This window comes from Phoxinus phoxinus (assembly GCF_949152265.1).
Source record: "Phoxinus phoxinus genome assembly, chromosome: 5".
Classification (NCBI taxonomy): domain Eukaryota; kingdom Metazoa; phylum Chordata; class Actinopteri; order Cypriniformes; family Leuciscidae; genus Phoxinus; species Phoxinus phoxinus.
Genome location: NC_136880.1, coordinates 32,952,356 through 32,974,297, shown reverse-complemented (window position 1 = coordinate 32,974,297; position 21,942 = coordinate 32,952,356). Strand labels below are relative to the sequence as shown.

At 40.4% G+C, this 21,942-nt stretch overlaps 1 protein-coding gene and 1 long non-coding RNA gene across 5 annotated transcripts in view; both read left to right on the top strand.

Moving 5' to 3' along the window:
* Positions 1-19: 19 nt before the first annotated feature.
* Positions 20-19,849, top strand: acin1a (apoptotic chromatin condensation inducer 1a). Of its 2 annotated transcripts, none has more exons than XM_079613929.1 (18): positions 20-264; positions 4,684-4,749; positions 4,869-4,980; positions 6,347-6,405; positions 6,584-9,529; positions 10,193-10,345; positions 10,522-10,607; positions 13,153-13,210; positions 15,105-15,150; positions 15,785-15,933; positions 16,060-16,200; positions 16,283-16,466; positions 17,505-17,650; positions 17,796-17,903; positions 17,995-18,102; positions 18,224-18,533; positions 18,702-18,802; positions 18,911-19,849. In XM_079613929.1, the coding sequence occupies exons 1-18, from the start codon at positions 127-129 to the stop codon at positions 19,202-19,204; spliced, it is 5,205 nt and encodes a 1,734-aa protein (XP_079470055.1). In that variant the 5' UTR covers positions 20-126; the 3' UTR covers positions 19,205-19,849. The 2 variants fall into 2 exon arrangements, with proteins under 2 accessions (XP_079470055.1, XP_079470054.1); XM_079613928.1 differs by having other exon boundaries at positions 13,150-13,210.
* Positions 19,850-21,247: 1,398 nt separating this feature from the next.
* LOC306999356 overlaps positions 21,248-21,942 on the top strand; it is a 36,874-nt gene continuing 36,179 nt past the window's right edge. The window contains exons 1-2 of one of the 3 annotated variants that reach the window (XR_013797833.1): positions 21,248-21,476; positions 21,646-21,816. This is a non-coding gene — a long non-coding RNA (uncharacterized lncRNA). Of the gene's footprint in view, positions 21,477-21,645; positions 21,817-21,942 lie in introns of those variants that run through there. The other 2 variants (XR_013797831.1, XR_013797832.1) reach the window with 2 other exon arrangements.

Sequence of the window (21,942 nt, the reverse complement as noted above, 5' to 3'; positions counted from 1 at the left end):
AACAACTTTGATGTTCTCTGTCTAAGCTTCCACCCCGCCTCTTCCGGAAGCGCTCGTGGCGCGCTGACGTCGGTGAGGAAGGCGTTGCGGTCCGCGCGAGCTACAGAACGAGCGAAGGGAATCAAGATGGCGGACCTCGAAGACGTTACGCTGGACGGGAGGCCGCTCCATTCGCTCCGGGTAGCGGATTTGAAAGCGGCATTGGAAGAGAGAGGGCTTCCGAAAAGCGGACAGAAGAATGCACTCATCAAGAGGCTCAAAGGGGTGAGTGGGAGTTGCTGTTTTCTCTGCTCCGCAGAGTCCGAAGACCGTGATTCGGAGGCCGAGTGTCGGTGGTCTCGCTAGCTGCTAGCGCGCACTAGCTGGGGTGCTCATGCAGTTTGTAGTGTGTCATCATGCCCCCCCGCTGTTGCCTGTTTGTGTGTATATGTGTGACATGCAAAAGCGGCGTTTATTTTCTATACATGTGAGTTTTGGGATGGAGCAGACGTCGCAAAGGGTTCATGGCGATGCGGTTGTGTTTACAAGTCTCTGGATGGCTGTGAACTGTGGTTTTTTTTTTAAGTTGTCGGCGGGTTCGCGCTTTGTTAGTGCATAAGGTGTTGGGGGGTGGGGGTTATTTAACGGGGGCGCGCTTACTATAAAGTCCTTAAAATATTAAGTTTTTGTAAGATTAAACTCGTTTTACCCCTTGAATATCATGTGCTTTTGCTGAAATAAACACTGAGGTCGCATCGCAGTTCCTTTGCGTCGGTGAGAGGATTTGATTGACTGATGTGCCGCACGCAGCAGCTGCTTTGAAGTTAGATCTGAAAGTTACTGTTACTGAACAGATGTAAACATATGTCTGTCTGTCAATTTCCTGATTGGATTCTTTATTATCTTATTTCGTGCACTTGCTTATTTGATGTATGATGAAATCAAAAGGTAAATAAATCTATGTGCGTGATTTATTAATAATCAGTTAACAATCAATTAATCAGTCGGCTACATAATTTCTTTGTCTATTTTTACTGCCTTTATTATTAGATCGTACGCTCTGATCCATACAAACCTCAAATATTCATGAATAATCACTTGTTTTGCACTGTAAAAATAAAATAAAACTTGTAGCTGTAGTATGCCAGCCTTCAGAGATTGACTTAGCCTATATTGTTGTTTTTTTAATTACAGATAACATTATTTGTATGTCTATGTTCCCGATTTACAGAACCGATATTTATTTGTTTTATTTCTGTTTTTGACAATTATAACAGCACTAAACTGAGCAAACTGTTTTATTTAACAGTTTTTAAATACTGTAATTTCTGAAATTTGACTACCTCCTTGCATACAAACAAAAACACACTTCTGCACCAATAAACAGATAAAAAGTCTGAAAAAGTGCACAAAATAAACTTAAAAAAAAACTTTGATCAGGTAAACAAACGGATGGGATATAGCATGTAAAAATAATTATAACAAATTAAAAAAACGGGTCTGTCAACTCCCCATAAATATAGCCTAAGCATTCATTTTAAACTACAGTTTTAAAAGGTTTATGTTTATAGGTTAAAGAGTGAGGAGAATGGAACACGCTGGAATTCCGAATACACAAACATTGTCAGAAAAATTAACAAAACAGTGAATAGGCTAGCCTACATCATCACAATTACAGAGTCCATCTCAATCTGGCATGTTATCAGAATTATTAATAATGTCGGTATAGATGATAAAATACCTGCTGACAGAGCGCTGTTTTTATCTGTGTTTACACAGAATTCCTCTCTCTGAGATAATTAATTAATTTCCACAGAGCTGTATGTATGCTTATTTAGATGTTTATTAGCTAAATAAAGGTATACAGTAGACGTTAGTTAATATAATTTACGAGTATTAAACGAGTGGATCGTGATAATTATTTCTGACCCTTAACCCAGTGAGTGAAAGGCACTAGTATGAACGCGACTTCATGAGATTAATGATGAGCATAGACAACAGAGATAATTAAATTCAGCGCTTTTATTTCCAACATGCACTTACTCATGGCTGATTTATTTAAAGGGGGGGGTGAAACACTCAGTTTCAGTCAATCTCATGTTAATCTTGAGTACCTATAGAGTAGTATTGCATCCTTCAGTTCATATCTCCAAAAAGTATTTTTATATTATATTTTTAAAAGAAAGATAGGCTGTACCGAGTCTTTCCGTAAAAAAACGAGTGGCTGGAGGCGTGCCGTGTGGGCGGAGCTAAAGAATCACGTGATCATATTGTTTACGCGCGATAGCTAACAACACAGACATTTGAAGCAGTTTTACTCACCGTCTGCGGTTCCAACGCACGACCGTAAACCTTTATCGTTGGGGCTGCTCCTTAAGCATTAGACGATCAACCAAAAACACACTTCTTTGGTGACATTGTTTATTTCTTTAAGTCCTTTGACTGCAGCGCTGCCGATGACTTCCCTAGCCGAGCACAGCGCTTTGATGGGCATACTGCTTTCGCTCTCTCGCTCTGGTCTACGGGTGCGCGCACGCCCTTCCGGGAGAAGTGCCCTTAGGACCCGTATAAGGAAATTCCACTTCATCTGACGTCACACACGCGCCCATAGGCTACTCGAAAAAAACTTTCCGAAACTTGTGCCAAACCGGAAGAAGTATTTTTTTGGCACAGAAATACTCCCATCAAACATACAACTTAATTTTTGAAACTTTGTCCATGTTTAGCATGGGAATCGAACTCTTTAACAGTGTAAAAAAACTCAGTATGCATGAAATAGCATTTCACCCCCCCCCTTTAATTCATGGAAACTTGTGTTTTTATTATTATTTTTAGCGCCAAGTTTAAACTAGGCTACATATTAAGCATTTATGTAACATATCTTGTTTGTGCATTAAGGGCAGTTATGTTAAATAAAGTTTAATAATTAAGGGAGGCAAGTTATTTTACCTCTGAACACTCTTGTTGACTCATCTTCCCCTCAGGTCTTGCACACAATTTTCAAAACGCCCACAATATGGCGCCATTTATAGGTAAATCCGATTACAAAACCAATACCCGATTATGGGAAAATGCTTAAATGTGGGGGAAATAACCAATTATCAGTCGATCTCCAGAATTTCGAATTTCGGTGCGGGTATTGCGCATAATTTTAATAAATAAATAAAAAGACATATAATGCAGGAAATTCTCGCAAACATTGATTCACTTTAACATGTAGATTGAATGAGTAAATTAATCCACACAGATTCTAAAATCAAATCAGTCATTTTAATACTTTTTAAAAAAAAAGTCCAAAGTAGTCGATTGTCGAGTTGACGCGCATAAGTTTAGTTACTTAGATCACGCGCGTGAACTCGACAATTGACTACTTTGGACTTTGACCGAAAACAGGAACTAAATACAGGTATGTGCGCTGGCTGATATAACATCATTTTTATTCATATCTTTCACATCTACTGCAGTCAGATTCACTCGTGTTCACTCTGAAGGAATCACTCAACATGGCTGGGCAATTGTAATGAAACATTAAGGATGTTAAGAGGCTAAAAGCAGGTTTCAAACGTGCCCCATTCAAGTCAATAGGGTGCAAATTTTAAAAAGAGGATAACACGGTGTAGGCAACACAGATTTTTGTCGTTGTTCTCTGTATTGACAGCACTCCAAATTTACTAAAATTTGAGCTCAATGTTAAAATTGACCGGAGTTCTCCTTTAAGTCATGGCGTTAGGCAAAACAGAGTGAAAACTGGAGGCGGCCAATACAAACCAGCACAGATTCAGCTACATAATAAGGAGCTTAAATTATTATTATTAAATGTCATCTTGTTGTGTTGTTGGGTTCTAGAATCAATGGAGTACAGGCTCCAATTTTAAATTTTATCGCATAATGTTTTCTAAATTATTGTGATTATTTGTGAATCATCTGCGATTGTTGTTTTGATTGATTGTGACTAGACTTTTTGAAGAACCTGGTAGAAAGGGTAATCAAATACAAAGTTAAAAACTGAATATGCTGTATCTGGAATCTTTATTTCTAGAAAATATTCACATGATTAAAATTGCACCGGAATGTCACTCTTTACATCGTCGTCTTCTTGGCGCTGGATATGCAGAACCTCGGATCGTACCACACAAGTCTTGTACGTGAGCATTTAGCACATAGTTATAGGCGTCTAAATATTTATATGCCCTCAGTTTCTCTTTACCTTCAGTTTTTCTATCGGGTCGGTGTAGAAGTCAGGCCACTCGACCGGAGGCAGCGTTAACGTTAATACTGTCAGATCGTCCATCATTGAGTGAGCGTGTACGGGTCGGCCACTCTGGTTCTGTCCGTTAAAATATACTTTTGGAAATAACAATCGCGGTCCTGGACAGTGAGTGAGCTTGCACATTAAGATAAAATCGGATTTTCTCCAGTTTTAAAAAACAAGCTAAAAAAACCTTGCAAACTAGCGTTAGTGAAGCGGCCAGAGAGGATCCTGCGCCTCCACCTAAGCTCCGCCCACAAAAAACGTCACCATGTTTACTAACTGAAAAGGGGTCCAAAAAAGCAAATAACCCCTTCAAACATCACCTTTCTTTGACCTCTTCTGTATGTGTCTATGAAGTTAATAAATATAATCAGCTCTATTGTTTACTTCTACTTGTGCAAAGTGTATGTAGTATAGATAATAAAATGTTTGTCATTCTGCATGTGCAACAGGCTCTTATGTTGGAGAACCTTCAGAAAACCTCCACTCATCACATTGGCCTGCAGCCTAACTCCCGGGTGAGCCAAACTGAGATGTTTTACTGTAGAAATAAGCATATCACTGTTTGTTCTTGTGTGGATGACTTAACTGCACTATAACAACCGTACCATTTTGGATTACATGTGTGTATGTTTAGATTGGGGAGGAAATGAGTCAGAACAGCTTCATTAAACAGTACCTGGCCAAACAGCAAGAGCTTCTCAGGCAGCGATTGGAGAGAGAGGCACGAGAGGCAGCTGAAACTGATGGTGAGGATCTGAAACCAAATAACGCGAATAAACTTAAATTGTACCAGTGTGTGTGTGTTTAAGCTGAATGTGTATGACAATGATGTTAGCCAACACAAATAAGCATTATACTCAGCAAAACTACTGATTATTTTTACACCAAATCCATCCTAATTTCTTTTCTCAAGAAGACTTCAATTACTCTGTTGTACAGGTTATCTGTGCGTTTCAGTTCCAACAAGAAGTATATTCTATCAAGGCTAATACTGAAAGTCGAGTCTGTCCCGTCGTATTTCTGGCATAAGTTTTAATTCGCTTTAGGGCTGAGAGAATGTCCGCTCAACAGAAGCAGTGGACACATGGACAGTCACCGCCAAACATGACGATGTGTACAGCTGCCCCAGCTCTCACTCAGATTTTTTGAAGGAAATCAATGGGATCAGCCTTCATACATGGCATACATTACAGTCAGTTAATTCTGTTTTTACCCAGACAGATCGAATAGAGTTCCGTGACTCTGCGTTAAGCTGAATAACTTTTGGATTTTTTTCCGGTAGGTTTGAAACTGCTAAAGGCTGAGGAGGGAGAGAAACATTAATTTGTGGGTTGAAAAACTATTAAATCTACAGGATTATATTTTAGTTTATGCAGTTCGCTACAGATGCGGTTAGCTAGCTCTGACTTCTAGTAATAGTACGCGCTCTGACCATCAATCAAAGGATGTGAAAATGCAGGCGTTATTTTACGCCTGCTAGATGGCCCCGGTGCAGTCAAATCTATATCTGATTGGCTGATTAAATCTGACTTATTATCTGATTGGTTAAAGCAACAGTTTCATTGCTATTCATTTTAAGATACAGGCGCCCGCACTATAGCTTCTGAAGGACTCAAGGCAGATGTCTTTGACTCTGGCAACACATGATGGCTGAAATATGATTGGATAAAAGCTCTAACATAAACAAACACTACTGGAACCAGTGCAACCAAGAGAAAAGCTATGGAATTAAGAGAATGTACTATTGGGAATAATTTAATACACATTCATGGAAAAAATATTTTAAAGCTCAAGTCAGTGATTCCGATAGTGTTTAGGCCAGCAGTTAGAAGGCCTGATGGCCCACCTCTGAGATATATATATAGCACTTTTTTTTTACATTTTTATAATAAAAATATAATTCTGTATATATCAATAAATCAAATATTTGCACAGTAACTTTGTTCACTTTGTAATTTTATTTAAATAATTTCCTGAAATACTAATTTAAAAAAACATTTTTATTTCAATACATGTACGGTTTAGACCTAAAATGGCTGTGTACATGTCTATTATCATTTGATTCAAGTCATTAATTATTTAGACTTCATTATTTATTCATTCTTTTTTTAGGAACAGACCATGAAGACCACACAGAGGCAAATGACAGTATCTGTACTGCCCCTAACCAGGTTAGAAATATTATCAATTCTCTGCTTCTACAGTGTTTGCTCAAGTTTGGGCCATGAATTCTTACCAAATTAATATTTTGTTTGTAGTCCTGCAAGGTAAGGAACAAAAATATTTCTTTGGACATTTGTTGCATGGCCTGAACTTACCTTCCATGTCCAACACATGTATTTCCACCAGGATGTTGCTCCCTCCTTAGTCGACCAACACAAAGGAGGCACAGCAGTTGGGGTGACTGCGAGTGAGAGTGATGAGGTCAAAGAAAAAGAAACACCCGGGCAGCCGTCCCCCTCCGCACCTGCCCAGCCTGGCGCAATAGCCTCTTTGTCGGTGCGGGTTGTTGGTGAAAGAGGGCCGACTTCAAGCCATGTAATGGCCGACAGTGATGATGACAGTGAAGGTGGGGATGACAATGATGGTGAAGAGGAAGAGTGGAACGCCAAAGCTCAACGGAGTCGTCGAGCACAGCCTCCAAAAAGCCAACCGGTGAGGGAAAGATCTGGTGGCTCGCAGCAACAGCAGCAGCCACCCCCCCAACATATACCTTTACTTTCACAGCAGCTCAGACAGCCCACTCCTCCCCCATCTCCTCCTCCTGAACTCTCTTTCCCACTCCCAGACACCCCTAAACAGAGCCCCCCTAGTCCTGGAGAGCCCCCGTCTAGGCAGCGCATATCTAGCTCTTCGAGCTCTGGTAGTTCCAGTAGTGACAGTCGTAGCAGTAGCCCTGAACCAGCAGGGGACTCCACAGAACGCAGACCAGGCCCATTGACCTTACTGGCACGCAAAATGGAGTCTGAGGGAGCTTTCTCTGGGGCGGGAAAGCGTGATAGGGAGGGAATTGATGGACAGAGAAGCCACCAAGAGGGAGTTGTGTCCGCAATTACCCACACAGCTAATGCAGCGTCAGTTCTGTCATACCCTAGTTCAGTGATCTCCAACCAAGGTGTTAGTGTTGTTAGGACAGCGGTGACGGAGGAGAGTGATGGCATGAAGCGGGATGAGGGTAGTCATCTTTTATGGGAGCAAGAAAACAAAAAGAGGGAAAGGCAAGGGAAACAAGGAAGGCTGAAAGCCCTGGAGAAGGAGAGAGAGGAAAGGGAGAAGGTATTAGAACAAGAGCGTGCACGAGTTTTGGAACGGGAAAGACTGGAACGAGAAGAAGCTCTGAAACAGGAGAGGGAGAGGGCTTTACAGCAAGAAAGGGAAGAGAAAGAAAAGACCTTACAGCGGGAGAGAGAAGAGAGGGAGAGGTTGGAGAGAGAACAAGCTTTGGAACGAGAGAAGCAAGAAAAGGAGAGACTAGAGAGAGAGAGGCAGAAAGCTTTAGAGCAAGAGAGATTGGAGAAAGAGAGGCTTGAGAAAGAAAGACAAGAACGAGAACAAGCCTTAGAGAGGGAGAGACTCGAGAAAGAGAGACAACAACAAGCTCTAGAAAAAGAGAGATTGGAGAGAGAGCGGCTTGAGAAGGAAAGACAAGAACGAGAACAAGCTCTAGAGAGGGAGAGATTGGAGAGAGAGCGGCTTGAGAAGGAAAGACAAGAACGAGAACAAGCTCTAGAGAGAGAGCGGCTTGAAAAGGAAAGACAAGAACGAGAACGAGCTTTAGAGAGGGAGAGATTGGAGAGAGAACGGCTTGAGAAGGAAAGACGAGAGCGAGAACAAGCTCTAGAGAGGGAGAGATTGGAGAGAGAGCAGCTTGAAAAGGAAAGACAAGAACGAGAACGAGCTCTAGAGAGGGAAAGATTGGAGAGAGAGCGGCTTGAGAAGGAAAAACAAGAACGAGAACAAGCTTTAGAGAGGGAGAGACTCGAGAAAGAGAGACAAGAACGAGAACAAGCTCTAGAGAGGGAGAGATTGGAGAGGGAGCGTCTTGAGAAGGAAAGACAAGAGCGAGAACAAGCTCTAGAGAGAGAGAGATTGGAGAGAGAGCGGCTTGAGAAGAAAAGGGAAGAACAAGAGCAAGCTTTGGAACGAGAAAGACAGGAAAGAGAAAAGGCTCTTGAGAGGGAGAGGCAGGAGAAAGAAAGGCAAGAAAGAGAGCAAGCTTTAGAGAGAGAGAGACTGGAAAGAGAGGCTGCTTTGGAGAAGGAGAGACAAGAAATTGAGAGGGCCAAAGAACAAGAAAGGCTGGAGAGAGAGAGGGCTTTGGAAAGAGAAAAACATGAAAGAGAAGCTGCTCTGGAACGCAAGAGGCAGGAGCGAGAAAGACTTGAAAAAGAGAAAACTTTGAAAGAAGAGCATGAAAGAGAAGTGCAGCGAAAAGCAGAGCAAGAACGAGCGTTGAAAAAACAAAGAGAGGAGCAGGAGACTGCTTTAAAAGAAGAGAAGCAGAGAGCCTTGGAGGAGAAGGAAAGACTTTTGGAGCAAAAAAGAGTGCAGGAGGAGAAAGAAAAGGCTTTGAAACACGAAAAAAAGGAGGAACAAGAGAAAGAAAGCCGTCTTCCTCCATGGAAGCGTGGCCGTGGTTTCTCGAGTCCATCGGAGAAGCCAGACGAAAGTAAGGCTGGGGAACCACAAAGTGCTGGCAAAGATGCTCAATCTTCAGAGTCTGTCCCACAACAGTCCCCCACACTTGCAACACCACCATCCCCTCAATCTTCCTCCAAGAAGTCCCGCTTCCTTAGAGATGCCCCTATGACAGTTCCTCTCCCATGCTCGCCAACATCTGTGCTGAAGAGACCTCGTACTTTCTCAGACAGCCTGATGTCAAAAGCCCCCTCAATTCCATTAGCATCTAAACCTGAGGAACCGGTGCAAGAAGATGCTCAGCCCCCTCAAACATCAGTCCTTGTTGCAGCACCCCATGAGCTTGAGAGCAAGACCCCCAAGGTGGCCGCCCAACAACATGCACCACAAGAGGAAGAGAAGATGGAGACATCAAAGAACAGCGTGGCAAGCAAAGACACTAAACATGAGATGTTAAAAAGAACTGAGGATGAGAAGAAAAGAGGAAGGGAAAGGGTAAAGAAGGTGGAGAAAAAAGAAGGGAAATCATCATCATCTAGCGATTCCTCTTCATCCGACTCAGATTCTGGATCTTCATCCTCCTCGCGCTCCTCCAGTTCATCATCATCATCATCAGAGGAGGAGGAGAAAAGTCGTTCCACTTTAGGTGGTAGGAGGGTGAGTTGTTCAAATGTTCCTCATCTTTTTGTCAGTCTTGCTCTTTCTCGCTCTCTCTCTCTCTTTAAACACTCTCTCTTTAGACACGTCATCGTCAAGTGTCAAAATTCATCTAATTACATGCTTCTCAAATAGTTTCAGCCAGCTATGTTACAATAAGTGGCAAAAGAACTCCAGAGCATTATAGAGCTGGCATAGTTAACTTAATAAGATTGATTGCCTGAGCTATTACAATTTTTTATTTCATGACTCCATTTTCCAACCAGTCTTGTCTTTTGTTTTCCTCTACATGTATAAATCAAACTTCTAATACTGGGTTACTTAGTAAGTTGCTCACAAAGCAAACAAATGTCCACTTACAATGGAACTTTATGAGGCCAATATATGGGGTGTTTTGCCCCATAGACTTGCATAGTAAGAACGTAACTGTCAGTATGTGTTGTTTATTTTACACTAATTGCAAAGAAAATAGTTTTAATGTTCTGTGATGTAACCCAGAACATACTTTCAATTCAAGTGTGATAAATAGGCTTTCATTTTTATTTCACTAATTGTTTATATTGCACTTATATTGGATTGAATTACGTTGTATTATGCCTACATGCAACTCTTTTATATTCCCACAAAAGCATATCTTAACCATTTACTTTCCATCTTCCTCAGTCTAAACAGGCCCAGAAAGATTCTTCATCTCAGCCCACAGAAAAACCTGGTCAAACTGAGACTGAAAAGCTTCCTACATCCCTGCACAAAAAACGAGTCTTCACAGAGCAGGAGGAGAAAGATGTTTGCAATGAGGATGTCATCCAAACCAAGGTCAGTAAGCAACCAACTTTTGGTAATATAACTTGGTTCTTAAACTCTGACTAATCCTAGTACCAGTAATTATTATCTTGTACCACTTTCTTTGCTTGTCATCTGTTTGTCTCAGTCTTCTCTAAGAAACTGGCCATAAACATTTTTATATACAGTGCTTTTTCTATACTCTTTAGAAACCCTGCCTTGAACAACAAGATGAGAAGATGGAAACAAGGAGAAAGGACAATATTGAAGATGACACTAACAAAGACACTACCAGGTCTGTCTGTTTTCTACTTTGATTGTAGCCTACTTGTTGTGCACCAGAAATGAGGGATTGAATGAACGCATTAATAAGCAGGTAAAAAGGGATAGACATCTAGAGCTGCTGTACATCCAAAACTATCTTTGTTGCATTCATTTCCTATTATTACTGTAAAGCTGCTTTGAAACAATCTGTAATGTAAAATGTAAAATTGAATCATCAAAGAACCACAGTGTTTATGTCGTCTATGCTAAAAATAGCTTATTTCTAATTGTCTTAGTTTGCTCGGATTTGCACATTGCTTTTTTCCACACTTCACAATAGAGCTGCATGATTTTGTTTAAAATAGAGATCACAATTATCTCGAGGTTCTGACAAAATGTTAATTGATGCAGTTTATTTAAATATTTTTTTAAAAACAGCTGAAATTAATCATTTGTTGAGTCACTCATAAAAATTTAACTTGTTTCATGACTGGATTAATCAGTGTTTTGAATTAATCTCTTGAATGATTTAATGAAAATATTTTTTTAACAGTTACTTGTTGCCACCTACAATGTAACCATGTAATTGATACAATCTTTATTTGAAGTTATTTTTAAAAGGTGATTTATTCTACCGGTAATTTGATCACTGCCTTAGACATCAGTGTTTATATCCGAACTATAAATGTTTATCCCAGTACTTCTGTGATAATTTGAATTATGGTAACACCGAAATGATGATACTGTGTGGTTGAAAACTGTGAAGCAGTTGCATACCTTTACATGACAAATACTCTCTCTGGATCAGCTGCAGCGCCAACGCAGATCTGAATGTTCGCTTTCATCAGACTAGTCAAAGCTTTAATGGACAAGGCGAATTAATAAAGAATTTAAGGCGAATTGGAATAAGATTGCTTCAGTTTTTGAATCTAGATCACAATCTTTTAATGATTAATCTTGCAGCTCTACTTCAGATATTAAATGCATCACCTATGCATCACCTATCCTGTAGCCAGGAACATAATTTTAGACCATAGAATTTCATGTTTTTTTTATGGACTAATAAAGAAACCAAATCCAACATATAAAACTAGAAAACACTTAACTTATCTAACTAAGCTAAATATTTTGTAGTTTGCTACGAAACTGAAGATTTAATTAAATTAAATTAAATCCGCGAGTCATTTTTGAACAGTTTGTTTTACATGTTCGAACAAACCGATTCACTGATTTGGACTTTCCAAGGCGATACAATTTAATACAACATCACTGTTTTGAACAGTTGCTATTGCGCTACTAATGTAGTTAAGTTAGTAGTGTCGCTAGCTTGTTTGTTCCTCCCCAAAACGGCACGTAGCTTTACTAACTTATTTTAAGAGCGCGTTATTGAAGTATGTGTGGATTACTGACAGGCAATCAGTGCGACTGCCTCTCAGCCGGTGATAATGGGGTCCTGCTGCAGTGAGTCTCGCGCACCTCCCTTTCTCTCATCCAAACATGGCTTTACTGCGCGTTTGACCAATAACACGGGGCTCAAGGTGGCCCGTTAGCTTTGGACGAGCGTTTTTCAATGAATTCGCGAAGTCCCGTCCGTTTGTAGTCATTAGGGAGGCGCTGATAGGTGCGTGATCTCACTGTGCATTGTGCTGCTCATCGGGGAGGAAAGAGAAGATGCTCCGCTCTACGTTCATGTATTCGCGTCCCATAATGCGACGGAGCGTTATTTGTCTTATGCATCTTTATGTGCTAGCGATATGTTAGTATGTTTATTTGAATCGACTAGTATTTTTGACAGTTTTGTCGGCCGTTCGAACGATCTAAAAGGGAATGAGAGTAAAACAGTGACGCCTCGCCACGCGTGTCAATCCACTCTGCGGGATGAGCTCTATGTAGCATCGAGCTTTAATTTAAAAGGTCAATGAGAAACTGTATTAGCAAGGTTATCGATACAACCCAGAATTCCTGATCCTTCTTTCTGGAGCTCTTGTTTGTTGTTACAGCAGAGTTGTGTTTGTAGAGGTGATTGATCAATCTCTGTTTTGGTGGTAGTGGATATTGTAGTGATTACAATAAATGTGTGTTTCAGGATACACTGTTTCTTTTTAGGCATGTAAGATTATCATATTTTTTCCACATTTGGACAGTGAATCTGACTGAGCAGATTAGGAACGTGTTCTTTTAAAAGTGTCACTTAAAGGGACAGTTCACCCCAAAATCGAAATGATGTAATCATTTATTCACTCATGTTTTAACCTGCATGACTTTTTTCTTACATTGGACAAAAGATGAGATGTTAGTTGTATGCAGTTAGTTGTACCAGTATTAACTGCAGTCACCATGCACTTTTCATTGCATATTTTACATACAATGAAAGTGAATGGTGACTGAGACTGTCTAACATCTCCTTTTGTGTTGAGGGTGAGTAAATTACTTCCTTTAAATTCCAAAAACACCTTTACTGTTGGGGATTTTTACTGTGGCGGCTTTTTACTGTGGCTTTTGCACATTTTAATGATTTAAAATATTTACATACCACATTTTCCCCTGTGGTCTTTGTTCTCTGTCTTCCTTAGAAGTGAGGTGAAGGAGGCTGTCATGGCGGAGCCTGAGAAGGTTCCAGAGAGCAATGAGGAGGTAAGAGTGCAGAGTGCTAGGCTGACCCATCTCTACCATTCGCCAGATATCCTCCACATAAAGAGGCAAACAACATTTTATAAAGGGCTGTCACCCTTCCCCCTTATTCAATCCATATTGATTATTATTACAGGTATATGCAGGCATTACTAAGCACTTGTATGTAGTTAAAATCTAGTCACATGCTAATTTAGCAGCTCTGTTTTGTTTGTCCTCTTTGTGGTCACAGATGATGTTTTGTGAACCTTTGCTGAAGCTGTCATAGACAGAAACAGCAGGGGGCACTCTGTCACTTTGGCTGATGTTTAAAACCCCCTTGATTGCTTTGTTGTAAAGGTGCTCATGACTCTTCCATTGCCCTTATTGGTACCTGCATACAACTACTACTACTTCTACTACAGCACCTGTTCCACTGTCTCCAAGTGCCATGGCTTTACCTGATAAGCCTTGAGTCTGCTCTGAAGTGCAACACACCTGGCAAAAATGGCCACATTTCCAGAATGGCGTTGGCTGGAAGCATCTGTTGATTGGACTGATAATGAAAGGCTGTGTAATGTGGGTTTGACAAATCGCTGAGTGTCTCATGAGCCTGTGTCAGTTTGGCTCAAGATGGCGGCAAGTGTGGAAAAGTAGTTGTAAGAAACTAAGCAGATACATGGACTTTCAGGACTGTTTGATTTTTGTTTTTTGCTTCAAATGGAGACGTTTTCCAGTGATTGTTCCAGTTGCTCGCTATATCATGGGACTAGTTTTCCTGTTTATCCTGCAAAGAAAACGTTTTCTTTATTCCCAAGGAAACGTTGGACTCTTATCATTACACTACCTTGATGGTTGGATGTGCTGGATTTGACTGCTTTCTCATTTTCCTGTGGACTATCACAACCAAACTTAACTGTTAGTTTGAAAATGGACTCTGTTTTGCTATTTTGTGGCTGCCTGACTGAAACCCCTTCATTCAGCCTGAACAGACAAAAAACATGTGAAATTGTGTAGCTTCACAAATATATCGGACAAGAGATTGAAGTGCCTCAGACTCGGCAATCTACAAACATTTTGCAGCAGTTTGTTTGAAAGACTCCACTCACGTTCCAGTTTCATGCCAATACGATGGACTTCAAAAAAGACACTCAGAGCCTTGCAAACTCTACCCACGTTGTTCTACGTGAGCTCTTCTGCCATCCAGCTCTCAGATCTCTGCCCAAACTTCACAGCCGCCTTTCATTGGACTGTTGTTTCCTAGATACAGTACATACAGACGTGCGATTGGGCCATTCCCTTTCCAGTGAAGAACATGTCAATGGTACCGGGAAATAAGTAGTCATTCTCCATTTTCTACTTTAAACGTTTTGCCTAGACAATGCAAATATTTGCCCAGACTCCCTGGTAACCCTAAAATGGAGCTATTGACTACAGAATAAAGAGTAGATGTTTATATGTAAGGCCTCTTCAGAGCCAATGTAAAGCAGTGCTTTATTTTAATTCCCCGCTACAGTAACTACCTAAAAGGAAATTTCAACCCGAGGGGTGATAGATAACTGCAGCATGGCCTTTGAGAAAGTATTTTGGTGTGAGAGAGGACAAGACCGCATCTTCAGAGCAGAAATAGACCTTTGAAATAGTCAGAAGACCTCTAACCATATAAAGAACATGTACACAGTGTGTTCGTGTACACTGTGACTGAAGAGGCGGTCTTTCCTAATAGATTTCCTTTTATTTCTTTAATCAATTACTTGTTGATGGCTCATTCTATTTTGGTCGCTATTTGTCATTCAGTCTTATTATCTCCCTCATGCGTACGCACATTTTCCCCCCACTGTGAACCTTGTGTGTTTTCCCTATTTATTCTTTCTATCTCACCTTTTCCCCTGGCTTGGATGTGTTTATTCTCTTTCAGAGCACCACGCTAAAGACCTTCTCGGCCCGAAAAATCTCTCTCGGCAGTAAGTATTTCCACAGGTTTCCTCCTTGAGTTATTAATTTGGAGAGATCTTTCACTGTTGAAAAGTTTTTGGTTGGTAAGACTTTTAAGAAAAGTTATTAGCAGGGCCGCATTTATTTAATCAAAAATACAGTACAAACTTTTAAAGTAAAATATTGCAATTTAAAAAAAAAATTTTAAATATAATTTATTCATGTGATTGCAAAGCTGAATTTTGAGCAGCCTTTACTTTCGTCTTCATCATTCTAATATGCTGATTTGGTGCTCAAAAATGTTATAAATGTTGAAAACAGTTGTTCTGCTTAAAAGGATAGTTCACCCAAAAATGAAAATGACTTACCCTGTTAATTTACTCACCCTCAGACCATCCACAATGTAGGTGTCTTTCCCGGGTCATCCTTTTAAGTGCATTGAATGTTCAAAAGAACAGCATTTATTTGCTAGTAGAAAGCATTCAAAAATGGTATTTTTGTTTTTGAGCAATTTAATGCATCCCTGCTTAATCCAAGTATTTAAAAAAATCTCACTAACCCAAAACTTTTGAACAGTAGTGTATGATTTGACAGAGTTTTAATAACACGCAATGTTTATATGTTTGAAATAAAAAAAGACGTCCATATGCTTGCTATCTTCAGGCAGCAAACCGTCTCCTGGGGTGGTGAGTTCGGAAGGGGAAGCGGAGACCGCAAGCGGTGCTAGTGCTGGCAGAAAGAGAAGATGGGGCTCCAGTACAGCTGTCACTGCCAAGAAACCCTCCATCAGTATAACCACAGACTCTTTGAAGGTCAGAGAAATATAAAATAAAAATGAGTTTGAAAGAAGATTTAATGCTGAAAAAAATGTCTCTCCCAAAAGTCTATTCCTGTCTTGCTTCATCTGATGAACATAATGCAATCCTTACTTTTTACAGTCTTTAATACCAGACATTAAGCCTAGCTTGGGTCAGGAGGCTGTGTTAGACCTGCATCCGGAGGAGATTCATCTCTCTGGGGAAGAGGAAGGAGAAGAGAGGGGTGACCAAGACCTTAAAATTAGACGAACTGTAACACAGGTGCGTGTTGTTCTTCTGCTGTAAGTAAAAGTGTGTTTGATTGCTTGCATGTGTTGGAATAACATTTTGGTAAACACAACAGGTTGTGCCCTCTGACACACAAGAGAATGGACAGAAAGAATCCAAACGAAGTGAACATGAGGATGAGGAAGAAAGAAGTGAAGGGCGGGATAGACTTAGCCAGGAGGAAAAAATGGAAGGCTCCAATCAGGTTTCCATGGAGACAGAGCCGTTGTCCCCTTGGCGAGATGTAGATATGAAGACAGGTAAAAATTACAGAAGGAACAAGTTCAAATTTATGAGGGTGCTTTGATTGTTCAGGCTCCGATCGTTATTGGTTGATAATTGTTTTAAATAATTTGATCTGTGGTTTTTATAAAGGCTGTTCCGATGACGCAAAACTCGCAAGACAATTTTCCGTAGCTTTTTTTTTTGTTTTTATTATCTAAAAAAATTTTTACCTAGCTCTTAGGGGGATCGTGTGTGGGAACGATAATGTTATTGGCTATTTGTGCTTAGGCATCTTAATTGTTATTCGTATTTTTTACTTTAATTATTTACTTTTTATAGAACAATCTAAAACAATTGAGCACTTTGGACAATAAAGTTGTTTTTGCTATATAATTAAGTTGAAATTGAAGTAAAATTGCTTCACTACATTCACCGGTCTCATCTGGAAGTTCTACCAGATGTGTGAAAAAGACATTGCAATGACAGCAAGAAACTAGGGCCTCCCTAAAAGCCCAAACTTAACATCCAAATCAGCTAAATCAGTGAATGTTGTAAAATACTGTTGCTAAACTGCAGGACATGCTCGATAATAGAGTTAGTTAAACTGCAGTGTTATACAGCCTACCTTCTGTTGATAAAGACGGTTTTATTGTTTTATTACTACTAATTTCACTGGAAAGCTGTATTTGTTCAACTCTTAAGCTCTTCCTAATCACCTCTAAGAGAGGTAATGGAACATGTTGCTTGCCAATAAATAAAAAGTTGTCAATTCATAATACTTTCTAATCTTATCTTCCTTAAAGTTCTTAACTAATTTTAATGCTTAACATACATTAAGAATAGCTAAATAACTGCCATGGGTCTATTTGAGGCCTTCTATATATGTAGTAGTAGTATTTATTTCGGTGATCGGTATCAGACGATACTGCTTTCGGTGATCGGCCCCAAAAGTCTTGATCAGAGCACACCCTTACAACTTTTAAGTGCAGTATTGTGAAATTTAAGTTTTGGTTAGAAAAATCCGATATGGGGTTCTCACCCTTTTCACCTGCTTTTTCCCCCCCCCTGCTTAGTCGCTCCCAGTGATACGCTGATTCGGCGTTCGATTAGTCAGCAAAAGTCGGGAGTGAGTATCACCATTGATGACCCGGTCCGCACAGCCAAACAACCCTCTCCTCCTCGTGGCAAGCTGTCTAACATTGTCCATGTCTGCAACCTGGTACGTATATATACACACACACACACACAGATGATTCTGGAAATGTTTTAATAAACTAAAGATGCTACATGCATACAGTTTTAGCTGTACCTGTGTCATTGTCCCTGGTTTAGTGACCTAAGACTTGCTTTGTGATGTTTCTAAGGTGAGGCCGTTTACCCTGGGGCAGCTGAAGGAGCTGTTGAACCGCACAGGGACTTTAGTGGAGGAAGGTTTCTGGATTGACAAGATAAAATCTCACTGTTATGTCAAAGTAAGTTTCTTCCCTGCATCCCTCTGGATTTTTTTTTTTCTTTTCTTTTTTCATACCTGCTTACCCTTTCACCATCTCTGCTTTCACTCAGTACTCAAATGCAGAAGAGGCGATGGCCACTCGTACAGCATTACATGGGGTTAAATGGCCCCAGAGTAACCCTAAGTTCCTCAGTGTTGACTTCTGCATGCAGGAGGAGGTAAGGTGTTTTTTTTTTGTTTTCATCTGCTGAATTTAATATATATATATATATATATATATATATATATTTTTTTTTATATGAAAACTAATTCTCTTTCATTCCTGGTACATCTTATCAGGTGGACTTCCACAGGGGTTTAGGTCCAGCAGGAGAAAAGCCCCCAGAGGAGCCCCGTGGGGCGGCAGCCGCTGGACCTGGCCGTCCGGTGCCCCTGCCTCTCCTGCCGGAGCGTGACCAGTGGGCAGAACGAGAGAGGGAGATGGAAAGGAGGGAGAAATCGCGTGCAGAAAGGGAATGGGACAGAGATAAGGTGAGGGACTTCAGCAAACCTGGAGAGGAAGCGGGCGCCAGAAGATCACGTTCACGAGATCGCGAGAGGAGGCGCAAGGAAAGGGGGAAGAGCAAAGAGAGGAAAACCGATAAGAAGGGTGAGTATTTTTTATTATTTGTTCATTTCTATTTAAATTTGTAAATATGTATTATATAAATTATGCTTATTTAAATTGATTACTATTATTATTTGTAAACTTAAATATCTTGAAGATAAAATATTTATATAATATATACATTTATATTTTATAATTTTTTCTTTTTAGAAAAAGGACCCGAAGAGCCACCCGCTAAACTGCTGGATGACCTCTTCCGCAAAACCAAAGCCGCTCCATGCATATACTGGCTCCCCCTCACTGAGGAGCAGGTACTTTTCTTTCCACATTTTAGTTACTTATAAAGTGGCAACGTTAAGGGAAAAAAACTGATTTGATAATACAGTGGTACTCATTACCCACCACACTTTGAATTGCAGGCAGCACAGAGGGTAGCGGCTCGTGCCGAGCGCATGAGGGAAAGAGAGAAGAGGTGGAAGGAGATGGAAGAGGAGGATAAGAAACGTGAGGAGGATCACCGAGAGAGGATGAAGACCAGCGGGGCCGCCGGAGGGGACGCTGAGAGAGACCGCGACCGAGACAGGGGTCGAGAGAGGGAGCGAGAGGGGGACAAACGGAAGGAGGGATTTCGCAGGCCTGGCGGAAACAGTGCAAGCGGGAGCAGGAGGTCCCGAAGCCGCAGCGGCCCTCTGCCCAGAGATCGACGGCGCTAAGAGAAGTCTGGAACCGTTCAGTTTGTAACCCCTGTTCTTGTATGTGCTGTAACAGCTCTATGCCTACCTTCCTGAGGACCAACTCAGACTTCATACAAACACACACATGCACACACACTCTGCGTAAAGACACACGGGTGCACACACACACATTGGGACCACGGTGGTGCTGTGTCTCCATATAGACTCGTCTCAATGTCTCTTGACTGGGCTTAAAGACTCCTGGTGTTCATTTCCCCTCCTCAGTGTTAATGGACTTTGGTATAAGTGAGTCGGACTGCAAGACATTCTCCAGGTTTGGTGACGTCCTCTTTCTCCTTCAGTGTAACGTCAACGCAGATCTGAAAGCGTGAAGCTGCGTTCAGAAAGAGATGCTCTGAAAGCCTTTAGTGTCACTTATGTTTTCCTCTTCTGTTTTCCTCACATTCCTTGTATCCTTTTTCCCCTCTATTGTCTGCCTTTTATGACCCCTTTGTTTTTACCAGGTTGCCATGGATAATGGGATGCATATTTAACCTTTTCACATTTGGTTTTTAATTTTTTATCGTTTTAGCATAAAAGCTTAATTTTTTTGTTTTCTTTAAATTTTTTGTTTACTCTTGTAAGTGCTGAATGTACAAATAATAAAAAGGTTACATCTAAGGACTGGAAAAAAGTTATTTGTCAGTTCTTGTACAGGGTCAACTTGGACCATTTATCTGGAGTTTATCTGCAGATTTGCGCTAGCTCTACACGTCTGTTATGTGTCTAGATCCCTCTGAATATAATCAGCTGAGCTGTGCACATGGCACACACCCAATGCAGTTGACCCATGTCTCACTTCTATTTTCAAGTTTATTCAGCCACTTGATTTTCCAGTTTGTCAGGGGGGAAAATGGCAGATTTTATGAAAGGATTTCTATGAATTTCATTCCCTAGGCTTGGTTACATCAGAGAAAGCCGGACATAGCAATGTATTTTAGTCAAAAATGAAGTATGGAACAGGGATCCCCATTCACCATTTCACTGTTGCTGAAGTCCCTACTCGGCTTACAGCTGCTGATTGGTTTGTTGGTGAACAAGGGGACACAAAGCTTTGATGCTTCCATTGTGAACACGGTGTTGCTGGCCAGTTTGAATCCTTCAGAATGTAAGATCTGCACTCAGCAAATGGTATTCTGGTGTTTTATGACTGTTATAGCATTTTTCTGTTAGTTTTATTTTGAATGTGAATTGCTGCAATCAGCAGTATCAGGTGTTTTGTGTGGTGAGGGCATGAACTGTTAAGGACACGTATTTGACTTGGTATTACAATTTGTTAACTTTGTGCAATGTTTAAGTCGTTCAAGCATGATTACATTGTGTGAACTAACGAACTTTATTTAATGTAGGTTGTTAATTTATAAATACATTGTTAATTTGTTCATACATTTAATGTTAATTTACACATGTAAATATAAAAACGTATTAGTATATTTAGAAGTTAACCTAATTTTGTTATATTTATACTCTTCCAAAGTTTGGTGCCTTTCAGGTGTTTTTGAAAGAAGTCTCTTATTGTTTACCAAGGCAGCATCTATTTGATGAAAAAAAATATATAATTTGAAATTACTATTTAAAATAACTGTTTTAAAATGTTATTCATTCCTGTGATGGATGCTGAAGTTTCAGCTGCCATTACTCCAGTCTTAAGTGTCACATAATCCTTCAGAAATCGTTCTAATATGCTGATTTGGTACTCAAGAAACATTTCTTCTCAATATTGAAAACAGTTGTGCTGCTTAATATTTACGAATTATAAATCAGGATACTTTGATTAATAAAAAGTCCAAAGAACAGCATTTATTTAAAATATATATATATGTTGTAGCAATACATATTTACTGTCACTTTTCATAAATTTAATTAATGCATCCTTGCTGAATAGGAAAAAATAAAGGTACTGACCCCAAACCTTTGAATCGTAGTGTAAATGGCAGGAGCCTAAAGGACTATCATTACTCAACACACCACAAGGAGGCAGGCTTCACAAAAATCTAAATCTACAAGTCGTCACATGATTCTGCCTCTTGCTGCCCTTTTAGTCCTGAAGGTTAAAGCAGCTCCTTTACCTCAATTTTACGCAACAAAACCTTGCTGATGTCTGTATAGGCTATATGGCTCTGGGCTAATGTAAGTGTGTTCGTTATGCAGCTCGTGATTGGTTGTGTGACGAGGAAGGTCTTTTGTTTCAGTTCCAAACTCATTATCTCTGAAACCTATTGTTGTCTGGTTACGTATCGCACACGAGCAGGTAAATATAATGCCTCAAATGTTTACACCCTGTCTGAGTCTCAACTCCCACCCTTCTATTTTTATTGCTTTGTTAGATGCTTCCTTGCTCAGTTGCTCTTCCTTCCTTCTTTCTCTCATTTCTCTCTCTTGCTTCCCTCCATCCCTGACGTCCTTCCTGTCGAGCTCAGCAAAGGCCCTCTGTAATTAGCGCCCTGGTGGCTGAGTGGAGCATTTTTCCGTTCTGATGCAATGAACACACTGCATAGGGCAGTTGAACTGGGTCGACGTCGACCATCCCGTGCCCACACACAGCCAAGCGCCAAGCCCCGCTCCGCTTCTGTGACCTACAGTTCCTTCTCGTAAGTTTGTACTCTAGATACTTTAAGAGGAATTACTTGAGTCTTTTGCAGTTATATTTCTTGATTAAGCCGCTTTAAGTAGTTAAGTAAAGGCCAGTTCACACAAAAATGAAAATTTGACGTTAA

Excerpts from the sequence above, each read along its gene's own strand:
- acin1a (XM_079613928.1), top strand. The coding sequence starts at position 127 with ATGGCGGACCTCGAAGACGTTACGCTGGACGGGAGGCCGCTCCATTCG. Across the intron at positions 6,406-6,583 it reads TCTGTACTGCCCCTAACCAG|GATGTTGCTCCCTCCTTAGT; the intron begins GTTAGAAATATT and ends TATTTCCACCAG. Across the intron at positions 18,103-18,223 it reads ACTTCTGCATGCAGGAGGAG|GTGGACTTCCACAGGGGTTT; the intron begins GTAAGGTGTTTT and ends ACATCTTATCAG.